General features: G+C 38.6%; 1 protein-coding gene across 1 annotated transcript in view; it reads left to right on the top strand.

Annotated features, from left to right (window-relative positions):
- LOC306669832 (LIM and calponin homology domains-containing protein 1-like) overlaps positions 1 to 20802 on the top strand; it is a gene marked incomplete at its 5' end in the record, with an annotated part of 35899 nt that extends 15097 nt beyond the window's left edge. The window contains 11 exon segments of the mRNA XM_079153980.1: positions 2602 to 2640; positions 2646 to 2686; positions 2688 to 2691; positions 3786 to 3890; positions 4919 to 5046; positions 6581 to 6702; positions 7628 to 7751; positions 9780 to 9857; positions 11500 to 11608; positions 13636 to 13738; positions 18932 to 20802. Coding sequence (XP_079010106.1) covers positions 2602 to 2640; positions 2646 to 2686; positions 2688 to 2691; positions 3786 to 3890; positions 4919 to 5046; positions 6581 to 6702; positions 7628 to 7751; positions 9780 to 9857; positions 11500 to 11608; positions 13636 to 13738; positions 18932 to 18957 — 879 coding nt within the window. The 3' untranslated portion in view covers positions 18958 to 20802.
- Positions 20803 to 22265: the final 1463 nt, after the last annotated feature.

The following is a 22265-nucleotide window of genomic DNA, read 5'->3' as shown; positions in this document are numbered from 1 at the left end:
GGTGCAGTGATGAAAGGAGAAACCATTCACATGAACACTTTAAAAACCTCCGTGTACTGATTAAGGCCCAGTCTATCCATTCATCACCTCCTTAGTTACTAATTTCCAGTGCAAGTGACAGTGAGATGAATTATCCAAAAGCTATTTGTTAACATGTAGTGGAGTAAAATTTGGCCTCAGTCTAGTTCCTCAAGCAGAAATGTTTATCACCTTTAAGTAAAAGCTGCTAATTGTCAATTCTAGAAAAATTCTGGGAGTACATTTATCATGCCCCCCGGCTTCATGCCTGCTTCATGGATTAGCAGGGCTTCTAAAAGTAACCTGGTGCCTGGCCCAGTGGTGCACACCTGTAATCCCAGTGGCTCAGGAGGCCAAGGTAGGAGGATCACGAGTTCAAAGTCAGCCTCAGCAACAGCAAGGTGCTAAGCAGCTCAGCAAGACCCTGTCTCTAAATAAAATACAAAAAAAGGTCTGGGGGCTATGACTCAGGGTTTGAGTGTCCCTGAGTTCAATCCCTGGTACCCCCCACCAAAAAAAAAGTAACCAGGTAACCTTAGAAACTAACCTATGTTGACTACCTAGGATGTACCAGAAACTGTGGTTGGTGGTGACTTTTATCTCATTTAATCCTCATGTAGCCCTTCAGAGTATGTCTTATTAGCCCTTGTTTGAAACTTAGGAACTAGACTCATGTCAGTTAAATTAATTGTCCAAGATCACACAGCTAACAGGTGTCGAGCCTGGATTCAATTCCAAGTCTACATGACTTTAAAACTTTCCATTACACTCCCAATCATGCTAAGACCACCAGAAAGTCATAAAGAAGAATGTTGAATCTCATTAAGTTTGATGACTTTTTGCTGCTGTTATAAAGTGATGCTTAATGCAAGTTTATTTCACTTACTTTTTATTTTTCTTTTTTATCTTTCTTTTCCCATTGTTTTACTTCTTTTTGGCCTAACTTCCAGGGTTGGGGTTGGGAAGTTAGATATTTAATCAATTGTAATGTGTATTAGCTCTGCCAGTTAAATTTGGCATTTTTGAAAATTGCAGAGGGTTAGATCTTCAATACCAAAATGTCAGGAAGAACCTAATTCATCAAAGTTCCAGAGTGGTTGGACTTTTAGGACCGTTGGGAGACTTCAGACCAGCACTAGCCATCTGCTGTTGTCTTGGAAATGAACTGCTTATTTCTCAGGCAATTGGGAGTCACAATTCCACAGAGAAAAGAAGACAGAGGAGTATATGTCCCATCCTGGCCCTCTGTCTATCACACTCTGAAGGGTGGTCGTGCTCACAGATGCAGGCAGCAGGCCTGGGCATTGCTCCTATCCCACCTGGTGTGGTATGGTGGGTTGTGAGCCAAGTTGTTTATGAAAGAAAGCAGGGTGTGTGTGTGTGTATGTGTGTGTATGTGTGGTATGTTTGCCTTGTGTATTGCATTTAGTATCTGTGTTGTGTGTGTGGTATAGTGCGTGTATGTTATAATTGTGTGTGTGTGTGTGTGTGTGTGTGTGTGTGTGCTGTCAACACATAAACTGCATCATTCACTCCCTGCATCCTCAGGTCATCCTCCTGGTGAGTGAGGCTCATGACAAGGGTTCCTGGAACTGATAAGCCTATAAGAAGCTTTGCTTTGTTTCCAGCTTTTATATAGATTTGGGTCTGTCTCCTCTGTTCTGAAAAGTTCTTCACATTCCTCTCTTAACTTTACCATACAATATTGTTTTGATGATAACTTTTATCCTGGAGTTTAAGAGCCCACCATGTGTTGACCAACAGTGGTTTTGCAAGAGCATCAGTAAGAATGCAAGTCTCTGGACATTCCAGTGAAGTCCTTTTGCTCCTAATAGAGTGGTACCTGGAAGAAATCTCAGTGCCTTCCTGGAAGGTGAAGTGCAGATTGCTTTCGTGTCAGAGAGAGGACTGACAATCGTTGGCCTCAAATAACTGGAGTCTGTGTAGCGCACATCAATGATTCCTTTGTCTCTGTCATGTCAGGATGCCGTCCCCAAGGCAGTCAGGTGTCTGTTCTCATTTCAAGCATTATTTAAATCTCCACTTATTCATTCCTTCTAGTCAGCTGTCAGGAACTCCAGTGTCTGTCCGTCTGTCTCTCCCTGCTGCTGCTGGGGATGGAGCCCAGGGTCTCATGCTTGCTAGGCAGGTGCTCTACCACTGAGCTGCAGCCCCAGCCAGCCATATATTTCTATCACTGGGCTAGCAAAACTCATCCCTGCAGGCCCAGGTGAAGCCAACTGTTGTTTTAGGACCAAACTCAAGCTCAGGAAGATTTTTGGATCTTTTCATCATTCCATCTTTTCTCTTTCCACAAGCAAACGTCTTACTTACGACACTCGAGTAAGTCCACAAAACACAGCAGGAGAAAACACTGCTCTCTTTTGGGTTTTTTGTTCCTAAAATTTTTCAGTGGCACAAAGTAGTATTTCCCTTTTATGGCATGAATCAATTAGACTCAGACTATCACCACAGGAAGGTACTCTTGCAACATAGTGTACCTGGTGGCTTAGAGGAGGAAAAAAAATCCCAGTGATGTATGCAGTGGTCAGTTCCAAACCATCTATGGACCTCCCATAACAGGAGAGATACCAGAAGGAGCAGGACAAGCTGAAGGAAGAGTGGAAAAGGCCCAAAAGGAGGTGGAAGAGGAAGAACGCAGATCTATGAGAGGTAGGAAATTCCCAGAAGGATTTGACCTTATCATCTCAGTTTCTCAAAGTCTGTCAGCACCTATTTGTGTCTGTTGGCAATGTGTATGCATGTGGCTATGTCTGACTGTCTACACTCTCAACAGGGCCAACCCATCTCTTTAAAAGAATCATATCATAGCCAGGCACAGTGGTACACACCCATAATCACAGCAACTCAGGAGGCTAAGGCAGAAGGATCACAAGTTGGGAGGCCAGCCTCAGCAACTTAGCAAGGCCCTAAGAAACTTAGTGAGACTCTGTCTCAAAATAAAAATAAAAAGGGCTGGGGATGTGGCTCATTGGTGGAGCACCTGTGGGTTAGGTCCCCAGTACCAAAAAAATTAAAAATTTTTTAAAATTTTTAAAAGAGTCATATAGGCTCTAAAAATAACAGTACCCCCAATATGGCTTGTGGTAAGGGTATGTTGAGCCACCATCAAGGCCATGAAACAATTACATCTGATCACCTATTAAAGTCTGATTCTTGATCAGGCTTAGAGAGATGATATCAAAAAGTCAATTTATTTATTTGTGTATGTGCTTGTTTGTAACAAGCATGTTTGGTCATAATGAATTAATTCTATGAGGATGATTTTGGTATTGAGGCTAATGAATATATTCTTACTACTGCGTTTACTATTTGGCACTCGAGATATATAGAGAAGAATTCTACTTTGTTTCATTTTATTTATTTATTTTTTAAATAACGGAATTTGAAGGTGGCTATGTTTTAAGTATGTTATTTAAAATTTGTTTATGATTTAAATCATCATACCTTTTTTTGGTAGATAGTCAGATCCCTAACAGCATTTCTTAACTGGGCCTCTTGAATCACACTAATTCAGACTTTGGTTTTCTAAATTCAATGTTTATTTCTAAACTATTGCCCATAAAGAGTGTTATATGATTTGCATGCTTTTGGAAAATAAGGTTTGTTTGTTTTTTTTAATGCCTTCCTTGTTTGTATGTAGCCTGATATATATTTTCCCCCTGAAGTTCCTTAGTGTAATTTTTCTCTTTACAAATACTTTTTTTAAATTTCCCCCGTTCATTGATTCCTATCCTTCCCTTCAGGAGCGTAAGATCATCGAAGACACTGTGGTTCCATTCACTATCTCTTCAAGTTCCGCAGACCAGCTGTCTACATCCTCCTCTATCACTGAAGGCAGTGGGACAGTGGTGAGGCCGCCCATTAAAAGCAATTTGCAACATAAATAAACTCAAGTAGAAGTACAAAACCACAAGGCCAGGTTCCACCCCACAGTCCATGGTTTCAACCCAGGACTAGCTGTCCCCTCAGAATCGCATCCGCGGCCACATGGCCTTTTCACTCACTGCATTGCCACTACCGTGCCAAACCCTGGCCTCTTCCTGAGGAGCAGCAGAGTCGTTGCAATGGCCAGATCTGTCCCGACAGCTTGGCAGGCTCTCTGAAGCCTCTCTCCTGCCTCTCTCCTGGGTCGCTCATTCCTTCGACAGGCATTTTCTTCTTCTCGCCATACCGTGCGCTCCTTGGCATTGTTTGGTCACAGCAGAGATGCCCACAATATGTTCTCCACCAGTCTCCATAATAATTGCTTCTAACCCCCAAAAAACTCCACAAGAAATTGATGTGTCTTTGAAGGCTGGAGAGAGCCTAGATAGGCCTGTCTACCTCCACATCCTCCAATAAGGTCATGGAGGTACTGGACAGAAGTCATGCCAAAATCTGCCTGGTCCATAAACTGCATAGGATAAAATATCCCCTGAATACTAGAAAGCTATTTGTCCTGAAATAAGCAGTCCTGTGACTTTAACTTGAAGCCAGGGGTGGGGATTCTTAACCAATTACATTTTATGATAATATTTGAGAGAAATCCAGATTGCACATTTGTTGTAAATGGTTAGAAATCATTACAGTCATCTAGTTTGAATGACTGTTCTTTAAATTGTAAGGCAATGTGGTTAAAAATTCCTTCATGGAGGAGGGGGAAGGGAAGAAGGGCGGGTGGATAGGATCAATGCACAAACTGTTTCCATATATGGAAATAGCACAGTGAATCCCACTAATTTTGGATACTTAATAGATGTTAATAAAAAATTAGAGGAAAAAAAATAAAAATTTTGTGTTTCCAAAAGAAAAATGCTTCGGATATCCCATGGCCAAAGATAAATGTCATCTAGTGCTTTAAAAATCATATTTGAGTTTGTCCTTGTTTTCCCCTTAGAATAAAATGGACTTAGAAAACTGTCAAGATGAAGAGAAAGAGAGAAGACAGAAGAAAGCATTCCAGAGGGATGACAATGACTTATTGCTTAAGACTAGGGAAGGTGATCCACTGGAAGAAAAGGACAGGTAAGAGCCCCTCCCAGGCTACCCATGGAAATGCACAAGGTAGGGCTGCTTGTTCACCCCCAGGAAGGTGCCCATTGCTAATGCAAATCATATTCAGCTTTGAAGTGATCATTCCAGTAATACATTACATAGTGCTCGAACATACTGTAATAGCTCTGAAGTCAGTGTCCTTATGCTCTTGAATATAAATAGCCTTATTTTTACATAAGCACAACCTTTTTTAAATAAGGGGAAACAGTATAAATCATCAAAGAAGGTTTTTCTTTTTTTTTTTTTAATCAATTCAAAGCCCCAAACCTAAGAATCAGTCACCTGAAGTGGTAAATGTGTCTGGAGGGACAGAGGTTGAAATGAGGCCCTGACGTACCACCTACTGTGGTTTCACTGTGGACCAGAACTTGAACTTGGTTGTTAGTATGCCCTCGCCCTAAGAAGTCACATTTACTTCGGGTGATAATATTAAGGATTATCAACTAATTAGTTGGTTGTGAGCAACTGTTGCACCGTGGGCCCCAGTATGTTCTATAGCTCAGAAAAGGAAGCCAGAAACCGCGGGGCCCTCTGAGTGCTCAGACTGGAGCAGACTCTGGTGTAGTGGTGACTGTAATGGGCTTGTTGATTCTACCCCCATGTAACCAAGAAGAAATCTGCAAAGAGCTAGCAGCATGTTCTTTACAAGATAGATGTTTGCCTCTAGGGCCTGAGATGCCATATCAGCAAGAGTACATGCATCTGCACACAAGTTCAGCATCCAGAGGGACCCAAAGACATGAAAGGCAATTAAGTGTCATTTCAAACACTGGTCAATTCAAAAGGTCGTCTGGGAGCCAAGCTCTTCTGGTGGGATTTTCCCTCAGAATTTCCCTGTGCTTATCAGCTAGAAGACTCAGTGAACTGTAAGCTTTAAGAACTAAGAGCCTATGTCCAGAGACTGCATTGTCTCTGGATAAACACATCTGTTTTTAGTTGATGCTGTTTAAAGGGGCTTCTCATTTTATGAAATGAAAATTGCTAGTCAGGAAGACTTCAATGACGCCAAAAAGCATTTACATAAAAAGCATTTTCCCTGGTTCTGCAGACAGGCTTTTAAAATGAACGTTGCTAGTTCCCCAGACTGCCCTTGTCACTAGAAACTCCCCCATTTTCTCCTTTGTATCTCCTTTCCTTGCACACAGAAGTTCCTGAAAAGCCCATGAATTGCCAAAGGATCTCTACCATAATCTTCCTCTTGTGAAAATCTGAGAGATTCCAGTTAGCTCCTGCAACCCTTGAAATTATTTAGAATGCAGAACTTGGTGGGCAAGGAGAACATCAGAAATGATCAATGTGGAGCTTGTTAGATTGATGGATACTAAAAATGCATAGTATTTTATAATATTTTCAATCTAGTTTAAAAGTAAAAAGTATATATAAGCAGTCTCATTTCTTTTTTCAAATTATAATTAGTACTTCTATGCCCTAAGGGATAGAGTAAGTAAATTCAATCCAGTTGTTTTTTTCCTTGTTCCGAAATAATGTTTCTTTATTTTAACAGCCTAACTCAAGGACCCTTGGCTGACTCTGAAACTTCCATAGCAAGAGAAATCCATCAAGAACATCAGCTGGATACAGAGGCTGGTGCTCCACACTGTGGGGTGAACCCACAGCTAGCTCAGGGTAAGAATGGAGAAATTTAACCTCAATGTTTAAATTATTGTAAGACCCTTCACATTGTCCAGACAAATATGACCTTTGTTGATGAAAGCTTCTCTCTAAAAGCCTGGACTTCTACTCTATGCTAAATATATGATAAACAAATTTCCCCACATCTGTAGATGCCATACAATATCCTTGGGGACCAGTAAGACCTGAGCAGGTTTTGGCACTTAAAAAAAAAAAAAAGTAACTTTACAGAAAACCATTGACCTTCATGAGCAGTGCATTTTGAGCCACTCTCAAATTCCCCAAATCCACCAATGGATATAATCTCCCCATAAAGTGCTTACAGAAGAGTAGAATCCCCACAGCTGAGTTGAAATGCAGATGCTGAAAGTTGAGAAGGTCCCACCAGCTCCCCTCCACGAGCCACCGTCATTCTCACCTTTGTCTCCCACACACCAGACTCACCACTGAATAAAATCCACGTGCATTCCTCAGCAAAGCAATCCCACTCTACAGGATCATTCCTTAGAGGACTGAAGCTTAAATGTCAAATCCATGAATGCCTCAAGGCTTCTGCATCTGGACCACTTTTTGAGTTTGAATTTCATGTTTGTGCGGGTTTTTAGCTTATTTGTTTATTTACTTATTTTATTTTTTAACCACTAAGGACACTTTGAGAATCAGAGTTTTTAGTACTGTTGTGAAGCAGAAGAACCTGGTCTTACCCAAAGTATTTAACCAGTTAAGTTCCAGATCTCTTTTCCTTCCATGACTAATTCACAGTGCCACAGATACCCAGGCCTCTCTAGCCACTGTGTGCCCACAGTCTGTGAAATTGCCACCAGACCTCAGCAGGCATTAGCCCTTTAAATCAAGTGACTTATTAGGCAATATGGTGATTTTACTAAGCACAGAATTTATGTTTTTTACTTGGCCTTAGATCCATCCCAGAATCAACAGATATCAAACACACCAATGCACATGTTGGAAGATGTAAAGCCAAAAACCCTCCCATTGGATAGAAACATTAACCATCAGATTGAGTCTCCGGGTGAAAGGCGAAAGTGAGTAACCAAATAAGATGGATCTGAGAGTTCTTTTCTAAAAATGTGTTGACTTGGAAGCAGAAAAATTGAAACTTTGAGATGGCAAGATGTCAGCAGCATTTTTCTGCTTTGTCTCAATTTAATCTCATAGACAAAGTAAAAGATATTTATGGAAGTTTGGGACAAGTAAATATTCACTCTGACTGGATCAGTATACAAAAGGCAAAGGTATACTCTTAACCCAGAAATCTAGTAATTTATTTTGAGTTAAGTTATCTCAGAGGGTACAGACAAAATTTTCTTTTAAGGAAAAAATTGTTATTCTGTAAGTTGTTATGCTTTTGTTAAGGATGCATTTTTGTTTTGTAAAAACTGTATTTTGGGGTGGGGTTATAGGCCACAGGTAGAGTGCCTTCCTAGCATGCATAGGGCCCTGAACTTGATCCCCAGTGCCATGAAAAACAGCAAAAAAAAAAAAAAATCTATTTTCTCAATAATAGTAGTTCCCATCATTTTTAAACCTTTCAATATAATAGGCACTGCCTTGAAGAGTTTACAAATATTTCTCTCCTTTTCATACATTAAATCACTGAACCTCCCAGTAATTTTATGAGGTAGACGTTCCTATTTTACAGATGAGGAAATTGAGGTACAGGGACGTTAAATAACTTACCCAAAGTATTTGACCAGTTAAGTGGTAAAAGAGCTCAAAATTAACCCAGTTTTATAGCAAGATCATATTTAAGCCAGAGGTTCTTTATCATCACCATTTCAAAATATAACATTCATTATACAGTGATGATAAAGAACCTGTGGCTTAAATATGATCTTGCTATAAAGGTCCTAGGGAGGCAAGTGCCAGGGCCAAAATTTGAATCCAGGAGGCCTGACTTTCTGTGTTTAGACTCCAGAATCAATGGAAGCTAGAGTCACTTGGATGTACTGTTATGTCCGTATGGCGGTCACTTTCAGCCTTTCTAAAGCAGTGGTGCCTACACTGCAGGTTAATACATGCGAGTGTAACATTTTGGAGAAGACAAGCTGCCTGAGGAGAAGGCTAGGGAGGCCCAGGGCTCAGGGAAGGAGGCTGAGAGCAGTCAGGTGACAGATGGGTTTGCTCTGTCTGCTTCCACCTTGGCATTTTCTTTTTCCTTGTTCTTCTCTATGCTGCACCCCCTTTCTATACTCTACTAATCTAAATGGAATTAACTTTTAAAAGCCAGAGCAGCTGAGTCAGGCAGGGTTCCTCTGTGAAAGCCTGCTGGCGGCTTCTGGCTGGGGCCCGTAAGATTCACCACTGCCCGTGGCATCATGGCTGTCGAGTTCTTTAAGCCCTTCGTGGAATGTATCCAAGGTGGACACCCCCTTGATGAAAAAGAGCTCCTTGAAAGTCTGCCCATTTTTCTGGGCTCTCCTAAAGAGTCCCCCCTGGGCTGGGACTGCAGCTCAGTGGCAGAGCGCTTGCCTGGCATGTGTGAGGTACTGGGTTCGATTCTTAGCACCATATAAAAAGAAATAAAACAAGGCAGTCTGTTAAAAAATTTTGTTTTCAATGTATCCCTACTTACATTTACCCTCCCACTAAGTCCATAGTTTTATATCTTACTCAGTGTGCAAAAGCAGTTCAGCAAATAAATTGAAAAACTCAACTAAAGAAGATTTCAACTAAACAGAAAGATTAGAAAAATATTCTATACAGTAATGCCAGCCTGGTTTTGATTTTAAGTAGCCAATGCATGGACGATCCTTGCTGGACAGAATTACTATTTCTGTTTTTTGTTTTTTTTAGGGGGGTTTTATTTTTTTGTTTGGTTGGTTTTTTTGGGAGTTTTGTTGTTTTTTGGTTTTTGTTTTTTGGTTTGGTTTTTCTTTTTTTTTTTTTTCTTCCTTTCCTTTTTTTAAGTACCACTAGAAGACTGTGGTCTCTAATTTGGTTATCATTGGTTATCAAGGAAGTTTTGTTTTCTAAAATCTAAAATGTCTTTTCTTGTGGGGTTGGGCCTCTCTTTTCTTGTCATAATTTTTGGTTCCTTTACCGTGTTACAGGAAAAGCCCTCGAGAGAACTTCCAGGCTGGGCCCTTGTCCCCCTGTTCTCCCACCCCTCCTGGCCAGTCACCAAACAGGTACAAGAGGTTAGCGAGCCTTTTTGAGGCTGCTTTGTTGGGTCTAGATCTTGCCAAGCAGAATTTCAGCCAAATAAGCCCTTGCCAAGTGCTTTTGAGGCATTTCCTCTCCCACGTCTCCTCTGACACACACAGAGCCCCCGTCTGCCTCCAGACTCATCAGCTAGCCTTAGCCAAAGTCAGGTGTGTGGCACTGGCATGGTGGCGGCCACAGGACTTCGATATTATTGTGTGGAACCTATAATCTAATAATAAAATCCACCAGACAGTCACTGGGCTCCTCTGCTGGTGCCTTTCCCTGCAAGACACGTGGCCCTTCCAGTCAGGATCCACTGATGCTCTGGAGAACCAGGTAGAGGCTGGGGAAGGAAACTCCATTCTTCTCTTTTAACCTCTCTAGCCCTCTAACAATTGCTTCTGCATTAATTGGGCCCCACGATATTTTTAAAAGTTGTCTGCTCCATTCACTGGAGAGACATAGTAGTTGGTACCCAGAGGTTTTCATTGATGTAGAAATTTCATTTAACTACTAGATAAGAGGGAAATACTAATAAATAGGGTTTGATTAGGCCAACCCTCCTTCTTTCCTGTGGTCTTCCTTTCTGTTTCCCCTGTCCCGCTGTACCATGTTAACTTTCAAATGATGTTGCATATTTTACGCTTCTCAGGGCTGGGGATGTAGCACATTGGTAGGACACTGGCCTTGCCTGCCCGAGGCCTGGCCCTGAGTTCAGTTCTCATGCTTTTCTAGCCGTGGGCATCACTGCGATCTGATCTTAGCTGTAGAAAGGCCGCATCTAGCCATCTGCTTTCAGATGGGGTGTTGACCGTGACCTCAGCTGGTGTTGTTCTATTGAGTTGGACTCTAGTCTGTTGCTGGGTCCTGTCTGCAGGGGTAGAGGGAGGAGGTAGGGTACAGCCCTGCCTCTAGAGACCTACTCAGGGAGGAGTCAAGTGCCTGAATTACAGATTCATAATGTTTGCACTGGAAGATGTGGCAGAAATCACCTAGCCCAGCCCTCTCATTCTGTAGGGGGAAGGAAATCCCAAATGAGTTCTTTATGGCAGATCACAGAACTTAGTGACGGAGCAGGAATCACATCCTGTAACTCAGGTCCTCTGCCTAGTACCTATTCTGCTATATCACAACTGACTGTCTATTTTTAAACATTTCTTCCCTTAAGTAAAGAGAAATGCCCTAGTTGGCCAATGAACCTATTTATGGAAAAAATTTTAGAGCAACATTGAAACCTTAGCACAGCTAAACTTGATTTTCTTTTAGGGCTTTTGAAAACATATGATAAACATATTGAATCATTCCAAGGTGTTTGAATAGACTACCACACAGAATTCTCGGAACAAATAAACACACACACACACACACACCCACACACACACACACAAGCACACCAGAGTCAGTACCACCATGGAGGACTATTGTATTCAATAGTCCTAGCAGTTGTTTGCAATTTATATTTAATGCTTAATTTTCTGTTTATTGTCAATTTGGTCATTCTCATTTTGTTCGTGATATAAACATTTTTTAAAAATCCACAATTCCATTTTCACATGAGGTTACGTGTTTACATATTTGACTATTCTAAACTGAAGGTTTTATTATTACATGTATTTTTAAATCTAGGTCTATAAGCGGGAAGAAGCTGTGCTCTTCCTGTGGGCTTCCTTTGGGTAAAGGAGCAGCCATGATCATCGAGACCCTCAATCTCTACTTTCACATCCAGTGTTTTAGGGTACGTACTCAATGCTTTTCTCTCCAAGTGCAATTTTGTGATGTCTGTGGCCTCGTCCTACACTGAGAAATACCTCCTGAAAATCCAGGAGGCCTTTCTTGTGAGCCCCACCACAAGTGGTACCGACATGTGGGTAGACTCCATCCTTCAGGATTAAGCTCTCCAATCCCAAATCCCTCTGGAATGTCAGGGCAGAAGAAGCAAAACAGACTTGTGCGATTTGTCTTCACTAAACAGTTTTTGATGCTTAAGAGTACAGCAGGAAGCTGAGAATACCAGGAATACCAGGAGACAATGAAGCTTTCAAATCTTTTAGGGCCATCTGGATTTATTTGGAATGTAACATCTTGCTGTTTCTTAAACCCTTATGATTCCATATCCAAGAGTTTTAATCTTTGACCAATGGATGATTTTCTACCAAATAAGTGGTTACAACTAGTTGCAAAGTTGTAGTTCTCAGAATGAGTATGTCTATAATCTCAAGTTGAATACTGATCTCTCAGAGAAGCTCATTATAGACCTTTATAGAGCCTTTCATGGTCTTTATCACTCATTGTCAAATTATTTATCATCTCCTCTAGCAAACTATAAACTCCATATGGCAGGGAACACATCTGTCTTGCTTACCACTGTTTCCTCTATATCTAGCAGAGCAGGCATCAATTCATATTTTAAAATGAATGAATCAACAAAATAAAAATGAAGAGGCCTAGATTCTAGTACCAGTTCTCCTACTAAAAGTAAGGTGAACTAACCAGTTATACCAGAGGTGTTATAAAATTTATAAGTGGAACTAGATCAGTATTCTTTTTTTCCACTCAAGGACACATTTCAAAATAATACATAATTTTTGAAGATAAACCTTTTGTCTCTGAATAAGAGTCATTTTTTTCTCTGCATAATACTGATATAACTTTCTTTTTCATTCTGGAATTTGTCCTACTTCCTATTGATAACTTTCTTGGCTATAAAGTAAACTTGCAAGAGTTTAAAATAAATCTCACTTTGCCTATAAGCTAAGAGATAGTCAATGAAGTTGTTGCCAAAGTATTAATTTAATACCTGTAATCACATGAAAGCTAGACTTAATCATAGACAAAACACAATGTAGTTACAGCTTGGAACTGTATGAAGCCCCCTCTGCTCCAGGTGACCTTAGAACATGAATCAGGAGCTAGAGCCTGGACTAATTCCACTTTGTCTGATACAAAGAACAGAGCATCTCCAAAGCCTTCTTCTGCACTCAGGTTGATTGACTGAAAGGAGATCTGTCCCAGTAGATTTTTTCCTCTGGGTATCATTGTCTTTGATGTGGAAATACAAAATGGAATGGCTGTTCCCTAGTAATTCTGATCTGGTGATACCAACAATACTGCAAAGCCTTTGAAGGCTATTGATAGACAAGTTTTAGTTGATAATGCACTGACCATATGTTTATTCAAAACCACCAAGGTTTAATCTAATGAAAATGGTTCTTCCATCTTGACTGAGAAATACTATATCACAAATGTTTAAAGGATAGACTTTGGAGTCCATGACATAAACACACCAACTTCACAACCTTGAGACAAATCAACTACCTTCTCTGAACCAATATCTTTCTCTGTAAAATACTAGGAGTTAAGATGAAATCCTGAAAATATATTTTATTTTTGCTATACATTGACTCCCAGTGCAGTATCTAACACATAATTGATGTTCAGCAAATGTCAAGATTGTAAGCCAGAAGTGATGATACAAGCTATTAAGGAGGCTAAGGCAGGAGGATCTCAAGTTTGAGGCCAGACTCATCAACTTAGTGAGACTCTCAGCAACTTAGCGAGACAACTTACCTTATCTCAAAATAAAAAATAAAAAGGGTTGGGGATGTAACTCAGTAGTAAAGCACCCCTGGGTTCAATCCCCAGTATTGCACAAAGAAAAAAAATGTCAAGATTGTAAAAATGATTATGTGTTGTCCATGTAAACAGTAAGCATGATAAAGAATATCTTATGCATCTTATAATACCTGATCCTTTCTCCTCTAGTGTGGAATTTGTAAAGGACAGCTTGGAGATGCAGTGAGCGGGACAGATGTTAGGATTCGAAATGGTCTTCTGAACTGTAATGATTGCTACCTGCGATCCAGAAGTAAGTGCTGGGAGAGTACTCAGGATGAGTGAGTGTAATCACGTGCCTTTCATAGGATCCAGTTTAGGAGTTGATATGTTTTTCTGCATCAGTTGACACTCCTACCTGAGAGAAAGGATTCTTACGAGCTAGGTAAAAGAAATGATAATGAAATAACCTCTTATTTACCTCTGGTTTCTTACTGGAAGTTATTGCTAATGTGAAAATATTTTTATCTGGTTTATATTTTATCATTTATATTCTGATACCTGAATGTGCCAGCAGATAAAAACTATAGACAAAGTTTGAGATGTTGCCTGAGCCCACCAAGGGGATTTCAGTGAGCTAGAAGGAAGATAGAAGGTCTGGAACATTTCGTCCAGGCATGTTTTTCCAAGACCAGTGCTGTTTGGAGATGGTTAAATGTGAAGACTGACTCTCCACCATTTATCAAAGCAAGCTCCAGTTCCTCAGTGTGGCTGTGCCCTACGCTCAGGAGTTTCATTACATAATATGCAGTTGTTCTCAACAAAATGATGGATTCTACTTCTCTGTGAATCCTCCCAATCCCATTCCCCAGTCCTCCATACCTTAGTACATAATAAGATCTTCACAAATATGTGCTGCCCTGGAGCTTCTTTGAGCAGCTGCCTTTTAAAAGCTCCTACCTGGGTCTAACAGGAAAGGTTCATGTTCCTTTGAGAGACACCAGGGGGTGCTGTGGCCCAGCTGCTGTTCAAAAGATCAGAATATAGTGGAGGCTTGCCTCTGAATCTTTCCTCTGTGGTTGGTAGAGTCCTCCACTGGACAACAGGAGACCTTTGAATGCAACTTGTTCAGGCAGAAACGACTCTTTAAAAAAAAAAATTTTTTTTGAGTGAAAAGATGGAATTTGAAATTCAGAAATGCTTTATACTTTTTCAAAGTAACATTTTAATCACTTTTTTACATGGGTCTTTAAATCTGCAAGACTGAAGACTTCAAAGATTGAAATTAAGTTGTTTTATAGCTGTAAACTTAGTAAATTCAAAGAAATATATACCTATTAATAAAATTGCATAAAATAAAAATTAAATCAAACCCAGGTGATTTTGATGTATGATAAATCTTTGACTTGAAGTCCAACAGTTCCAACTTAGAACTACTGCCTTCAAACTGGACTATTTATACCCTGTGCAAAATATATGACAATAGTTTTATATATATACATATATATATACACATATATAAACATATTAGAATATGGTGTAAATAATATACCATAAATATCATAAACATATACACACGTATACATATACAAATATATAAACACATGTATAACGTATAGTAATTATAAATGTATTCTTTAACCTGGAATTTTGTTTTGTTTTGACACACTAGAAAGGAAAACTAAACACTTTTTTGCGGGTTTCACGGTGTTTTTTTCCATCATCCTCTAAAAATTATTCTTCTCACAACCTCAGTGATGCAGCTGAATGTGAATCACAGAACCAGAAGAGGGCAGTGTTAGCTTGCAGGATGTGCAGGAAGATTTGAAAAGTGCTGTAGGTCTGAATTTCTTTCATCATTTAGAGTGCTTGGAGAATGCCAACAGAGACCAAGCCTGAGCCCATCTCTGGGTGACAGTGACCTGTTTCCATCCAGATTTTTTTTTAATTGACAAGCTGGGTGATCCACTGTTGTTTCTTTTGGAAATTAGCTTGTTGGATCTAGGCCAGGAATTTTTCTCTTTATGTGTAAAGGACATTAACAATTTTTAATTCCAAATCTAAAGAACCATGGAGTTACTGCCACAAGATGAAATAAGAAAATGATTTGGAGGTAGACTGTGGCTACAATTTTTTCCTTATTTTACTTCTTATAAGATCAAATAATCCTTGCTAGGATTTTTTAGAATTCTAAGAAATACTAAAGAAGAAAGAAAAAAAAAAAAAAAAACCATTATCTCTCTGCCTATATACCTCTATGGATATTCAGAAACATGAATGAATAAATAAATGGAAGTTATAAATGATATAAATGAAAAAATGAATTGTTTAGAAATATAACAAATTGAAAGTAAAAATCTTCAAAGTTATTACTTTCTAATAATTTCTTGGTGGCAGGGACAGAATGGATGTTCATATATGTTTACATACACCTGCACACCTGGAGATACATATGTGTATGATGGAGATACCTGAGTATGTCTTGGGTTTTACTACTCAAACATGGTAATCATATAGTCATGGTATTCTGTACTTTAATTTTGTTACTATTGTTTTTCATTTGCTATACATAGCAATTTTTCCATTTACCATGCTCATTTTCCTCATTCCTTCCATTTACCATGCTCATTTTCCTCATTCCTTTTCATGGCTTTTTAGTAGCTGGCTACAATCCTATTGTATGAACTTACTATCATTTAACACCAATTCTCAGTGAATGAACACTTCATTTCCAGTTTTTAGTTTTTAGTGGGTTTTTTTGTTTTGTTTTGTTTTTTAATGCTCCAGGGAACATCCTTGTCTCTACCTTGATGAACATTTGAAAGCATCTCCAAAGATAGATTCTGAGCAGTAAAAAGCAGAGTTAAAAGGCATGTGCTTTTCAAATTTTCAGCTATCTTGCCTAACCATTGTTTAGAAAGCACAACATCTCCCCTCCCCTTTCCTCTTCCACACCAATAGCAACTCTGGATATAGCCATGTGGTAAAAAATCTCCACTCTAGCTGGGCACAGTGGAACATACCTGTAATCTCAGCAAGTCAGGAGGCTGAGGCAGGAAGATAACAAGTTCAAGGCCAGCCTGGGCAACTTAGAGAACCCTATCTCAAAATAAAATAAAAAGGGTTGGGGATGTAATTCAATGGCAAAGCCCTGCCTGCATTGAATCCCATTACCAAACAAACAAACAAAAAACTACTCTGGCTGAGGCATAATCCAGTTATAGAACACTTGCCTAGCATGCACAGAACCTGGGTTCTATTCTCAGCCCTGCAAAAAAAAGAAAAAAAGATTTTTTTTTTTTCTACTAGCAGAGAAAACTCATTGCTCTAGGTCTGTATTTCTTTATGAGTTTGGACATCTTATCATGTGTTTAGTCAACACATTTTGTTGTTTGTTTTTTTTTTTTTTTTTTTTTTTTTTGGTCTTCCTTTTGGGTACTGGGGATTGAACTCAGGGCCTTGAGCCTACTGGGCAAGCACTGTACCCCTGAGCTGCATCTCGGGTCTAAGTTACTTCTCCTTTGTCCATTTTTCTGTTCGCGCCTGATTTGAGTTCTCTGTGGATTAAGGACATTTTCCCTTTGTTATGTTTGCTGCACATTGTAGTTAGTATTGGTTCTTATACTTCATGATTTATTTTCAGACAAAAAATTTTTACTTTAGGTAATTTAATTTTTTTGTTTCCTTTTTGGATTCGAGGTTTCATGTAATACTTTTAAAAAATGCTTTCTCTTCAAAAGGTATAAATAAACTGAGCTGAGATTTCTCGTAGAATTTTTTGTTTTCTTTTTCATGTGCAAATATGAGATCATCAAAAATTACTTTGGAATTAAAAATTAGCTAGATATCCAGCCTCATTTTTTCTCAATTTTTTTAATATCACTTAATGAACAATTCCTTTTATTCTCACTGATTTGAAATGCTAAATTTCTTATAAACTAAGTCCTCATATATATTTAAGTCTGTTTCTAGATATTTTGTTTTATTAACCGATTTACTCTCCATTACTGAATGGTTTTAATTATTATAGCTTCATCATATGTTTCAATATTGTGTAATAATGGCTACATTCTCTCCAATTATTTTCCCAAAATTTTCCTAACTCCTCCTATGTTAATTTTTCCAGATAAACATTAGCATCCTTTTAGGCTAATTTTAATTAAGCCAAAACACATGACAGGAGAGTGCCCAGCATATGAGAATACTGCTCATTTCTTTCTTGGTGTCCTAAAAAATAAATATATTTACTTATACTTATGACTAGGCAGAGGAGATAATAACTTGACTTGAGAAGCATAAATACACTTGAATTGGTTGAATATATTCCGGATGCAATAAAAGAGTCAGAATGGGAAGAAATGGCTAAAAATCATTTTCCTTTCTTTTTTTGTTTCCCTTTGATCTGAGTTGAGAAGAGGGGAGATGGATTGGGGTGAAGGGTGGTTTACATCATTGGCATTCCAAGAGAAACAAAATAATACCGTTTGGTGAAATAATAAGACCTGAATATATAATCCTATTTTCTCCAAGTAACTAGTCACATTTAAATGAAATTTTCCTCTTGGAGGGAAAAGTAGCATAACAACATATTAAAATGCAATTCCTAAAAGCAATGTAAACAGTTTTAAGTTCATATGTAAATGGGAATGGAAGTGCAAAACAAATTACCTGTCATGATTCAAGCTGTCACGTGTTTAACTTGTGCCATTTGTGCTTGGGTGTTGGGTGCCTGTGTCTTTGAACATGGGTTCTGTTCCATCACTCGCTCTCCTGAAATGCATTTAATGCAAACCACTGGGGTCTTTTCCAATGCTGTGATTTACCTTGGCACAAGGAACTTAATCCCTTCCTGATAGGGATGTCAAATAAAATTCAAGATGCCCAATTAATTTTTTTAATTTAAATTTCAGATAAACAATGTATTTTGCTATAGTACTATACATACCTTTAAAATATTGCCAAATCTTGCCTGCTTTGGATTTAGCACAAGCATGTTCCAAATTTGCCATATAAAATACACTTGTCCTAAAGAAGTATGCATTGTTCATCTGAAATTTCACTGGATGTTTGGTATTTTTGCTAAGTCTAGCAATCCTATTTCTAGATCATATGTCAAATTCCTCCCTTTTCAATTGGCTTGTTCTTAAATCAAAACCTAAAGAAACTGAGAAAAAAACATTTTCTTGCTTATTTGCTGCAGAAGACAAAATAGAAAGCATGATGGGGAGATCCCTTGGTTTAGGAAGAATCCAGAGAAGTTGAGCTAAACTTCAGTGGGTTTGTACCACCTGGGCACCTTGCTAAGTGGGTCTAAGATGCTAACATGGATCTGAATTACTCACAAACTCCAGGCGTACTGTATGTCTTTAGACCATGCTTTAAGGAGCAGGGTGGTGCATGGGGAAGAGACTTGGGCAAAGGTCATTGCTAATTTGGACATTTTTTTAAAAATATTTGAAGCAATAAATGTTGATGCACCAAGGCTGCTCTGTTTGCTTTCTTACAGGTGCTGGCCAACCTACAACATTGTGACTTGGTTTTCAAGCTTCCACATCACTCACTGTTCTTTATTGAGGGTGTCCCCTGGCAATTGCATAACAAAACCCCCAAGTTCAGGGGCTTCTCAACATTCATCTAATTTCTGAAAGGCTCTTCAAAAAGGTTCTGTCTGTTCTTTTATAGCACAGTGTTTGTGTGTTTCCCGATTTTCTGTTGTTGCTTTTGTGAGGTTATTTTTCCCCCATGTTCTTTTGCATACAAAAGAATAAATACTGAATTGTAATGATCCTGAATAGTTAAAAAAAAAAAAAAAAAAGGTTTTTGCATGGCCAAACAGGCTTGCAGTTTAAAATATTATTCTCTTCTTTGGGAGGTAACTAAAGGATGCTATAAACCTGTTATGTTTTAGTATTTCTAGAAATTAAACACTTTATGTTTACAGAATTGAGCTGCAGAAAGTGCAAGACATGCCAATTTGAGACATGTGGTGTTCTAAGACAGGAGCATAAATTTAATGCATTTCAGAAAAACTAAGCATCACAGTGAGCTCTGTCTCTGAGCTATAACTTGTTTTTAATGCAAAGACACAAGTCTGATAATATATACTGTAATCCTGAAAACATTTGTGTTACTTATCTTTTGAGGTAGAAAAACCAATAAATTATTGCACTGTTAGTATTAGATTTTGTGTATCTTGGAAGTTACATCATTAATATAGGCTGGTCCATCAAATAAAGAGAACCTTTGCAATATTAGCTAGACTTACACTCTAGGACATTGCCAAAGGGTAGGAAGACACCAGAGGGAAATACTTCAGTCATCGTTTCCAAACTTATTACCAAAATCTATAAGAAAGTTTAATCTTGAAGACAGTGGTGGGTTCATGATAGCCATGAGACCTGAGTTGCTTGCTTCTTCCCAGACACTAGATCAGAAGTCTTCAATAAGAGGCTTAATATGAGGGATGGACATGAGGCCATCTTTGAGTATGATCACTGCTCACCCTACCTGCAAGTTCTCCTTGAGGGCACGCTGCACAGGTATCTAAAGAAAAGCATTAAATCAGTCCACTCTGATGGAATCCACATGATATACAATGCGATAAGCCACTGATATGTGATCAGCAAGAACCTACAACTCAGATTGTGTCCTGCCTACTCCAGTGGACATCTGAGCTCCATTTTTCTCCTACATCACCTCCTTTACTATCGAGAATTCTGGACCTTGCTCATGGAGTTTAGAAAGAACTCTTGTGGAGACCTGGCTTATTTTCTGCCCTCTATGATAAGTTTCAGCTGGACAAGAAAGGAATCAAGTGACTAAAAACCATCAAAATTTAGATCTCCAGGCTGTTTAAGACTGGGGAAAGGGGGACTATTTATTCTGCCTTAAAATGATGGCAAATAAGTGAAGATGACCTCTTGTGAATGTAGGATATGGATACACTCCCAATAGGTTAACGTAGTCATAAAAAGAGGTCAAGTAGATTTTTCTTTATGTAAGCAATAATTTTTTTCTGTGTTCTATCGAGTATGGCTAGCAATTATTTATTTCCATGCTAGACGGTTCTTTGCATGTGGGTTCCATGTAGGTACAGAAATTTCCTCAGCCACTGGTGGTATTTTGACCACTTTGTCATTTGGATGAGCTGTCATTGGATTGAAATCTATACACCATTTCATTAAAAATTGTGCCTTAGAAAATGCAAAGCTGTTGCACATGGTCAGCAATGAATTATGGATACAGTATGTCGCAGAGAGATGAAGTCACTTCCAAGTTCCCATGACTTCTCATGGAGGTGTTTGCTGTTTTACAGGAAAAAAAAAAAAAAGTTAAAAAGAAAATAAGGAAAAATTTAAAAGAAAAAAGTTTTGAAAATGTACATATTAAGTCCAATATTTTGATTAACCACCTGCATGTTTTATTAAATATTTTGATAATGTGGATGTTTACACTTTGCATGATATTAGCAGAGTACTTTATGCACAAAACATGTACAATATGGTCATTCATAACTGATTTTTATAGAATACTTTTTACATGCGAAACTCCATCCATTATGTGAGGATTATATGAATATTGCACATTCTCTTCTGGTTTCACAGACCCATTTATACATATTTCTTAGTGAGACTCATTGTACATGTATTGAAGCTAGAATTGAGTCAAGAAAAATAAAGCCCAATTCTCCAACTGCAAAATGTGCTTTCCCATAATGAACACTAGTCACCAGCACAGAATAATCTCCAACATTTTCTAAATTCTAATTGCCAACTGTTTCTATTTCTATTTGATTTATATTTCATTTGGAGTCGGTTACATGGCAGCTTAGGCAGACTAGATCTTGTTTTTCCAATGCAGTAAGATGAGTATGATCTATTTCTTTTCAAATAATCTTTGAGATCCCAGGAAAAAAAAATGTTCTGCGCTGTTGAGCTATAATGTAAATGTGTTTGTTTAAAAAACAGATGAGGCAAGTGAGTGATTTATTGTTCCTGAGGAAGTATATCTGATTTTATTTTATTTTATTTTTTTGCTCATACTCCAGAAGCTAGTCCCTCCTCTTCCCTAAGGAAAAAAAAAAAAAAAATGGGTAACTCTTTGTTTTTCACTAGCAAATTTTCATGACATTTTCTCATTCTTTCTATGTAGTGTAATTAATGCAATACATATGCTACTTATCTATACACAGTGTAAGATTTAACGAACTGAAATGATCCACCTCATGTGAGTCCGTCCAAAAGATGTTACTGTTCTGGGTGGGCCAATAATGTTCTATATCAGTTACACTAACTTTCATTTACAATATTTATTCTAAAATGCCTCTGAGAAATAGTAAAAAAATTTTAAAAAAAAGTTGTCTAAAAATGCAACAGCTTTTATAGTAAATGTACATTTATAAATAAAATACTCAAATCAACCTTGTATTCCATGCATTATTTTTGGAGGGGCAGGTTCTTTTCTTACCTGGGGAACAGAGAATCAAGCTCTGTGGCTTGTGGTTCGGAGTTAGGCAGATGATGGCAAAGATGCACAGTTGAGATCAACTGTTTAAGACAAACCAAACTTACCAGCTGGTTGTCAGGGTCACAGAGGAATGGCCTTTCGGGGAAGGATTTGAACTTCATAGGATGAGACACATGACAACCAAGAGAGACCATCACATGCCAGTGGAAGTTGTCAGAAACAACCAAATGACGTCAGCTTTCAGCTCTGGTTGTAAGAAAACAAGGCAGCACTTTGGAGTCCTTCCATGTGGCCACCCCAGCATTGCACCAATACAAGTAATGCATTTCACTAAGGACCTTCTTCTCCGTCGCCCAGGGACTGTGATGCAGGGA

This window comes from Sciurus vulgaris, assembly GCF_902686455.1.
Source record: "Sciurus vulgaris genome assembly, chromosome: 9".
Lineage (NCBI taxonomy): Eukaryota > Metazoa > Chordata > Mammalia > Rodentia > Sciuridae > Sciurus > Sciurus vulgaris.
Note: the sequence above shows the minus strand (reverse complement) of the source record. Positions and strands in the feature narration are given on the sequence as shown.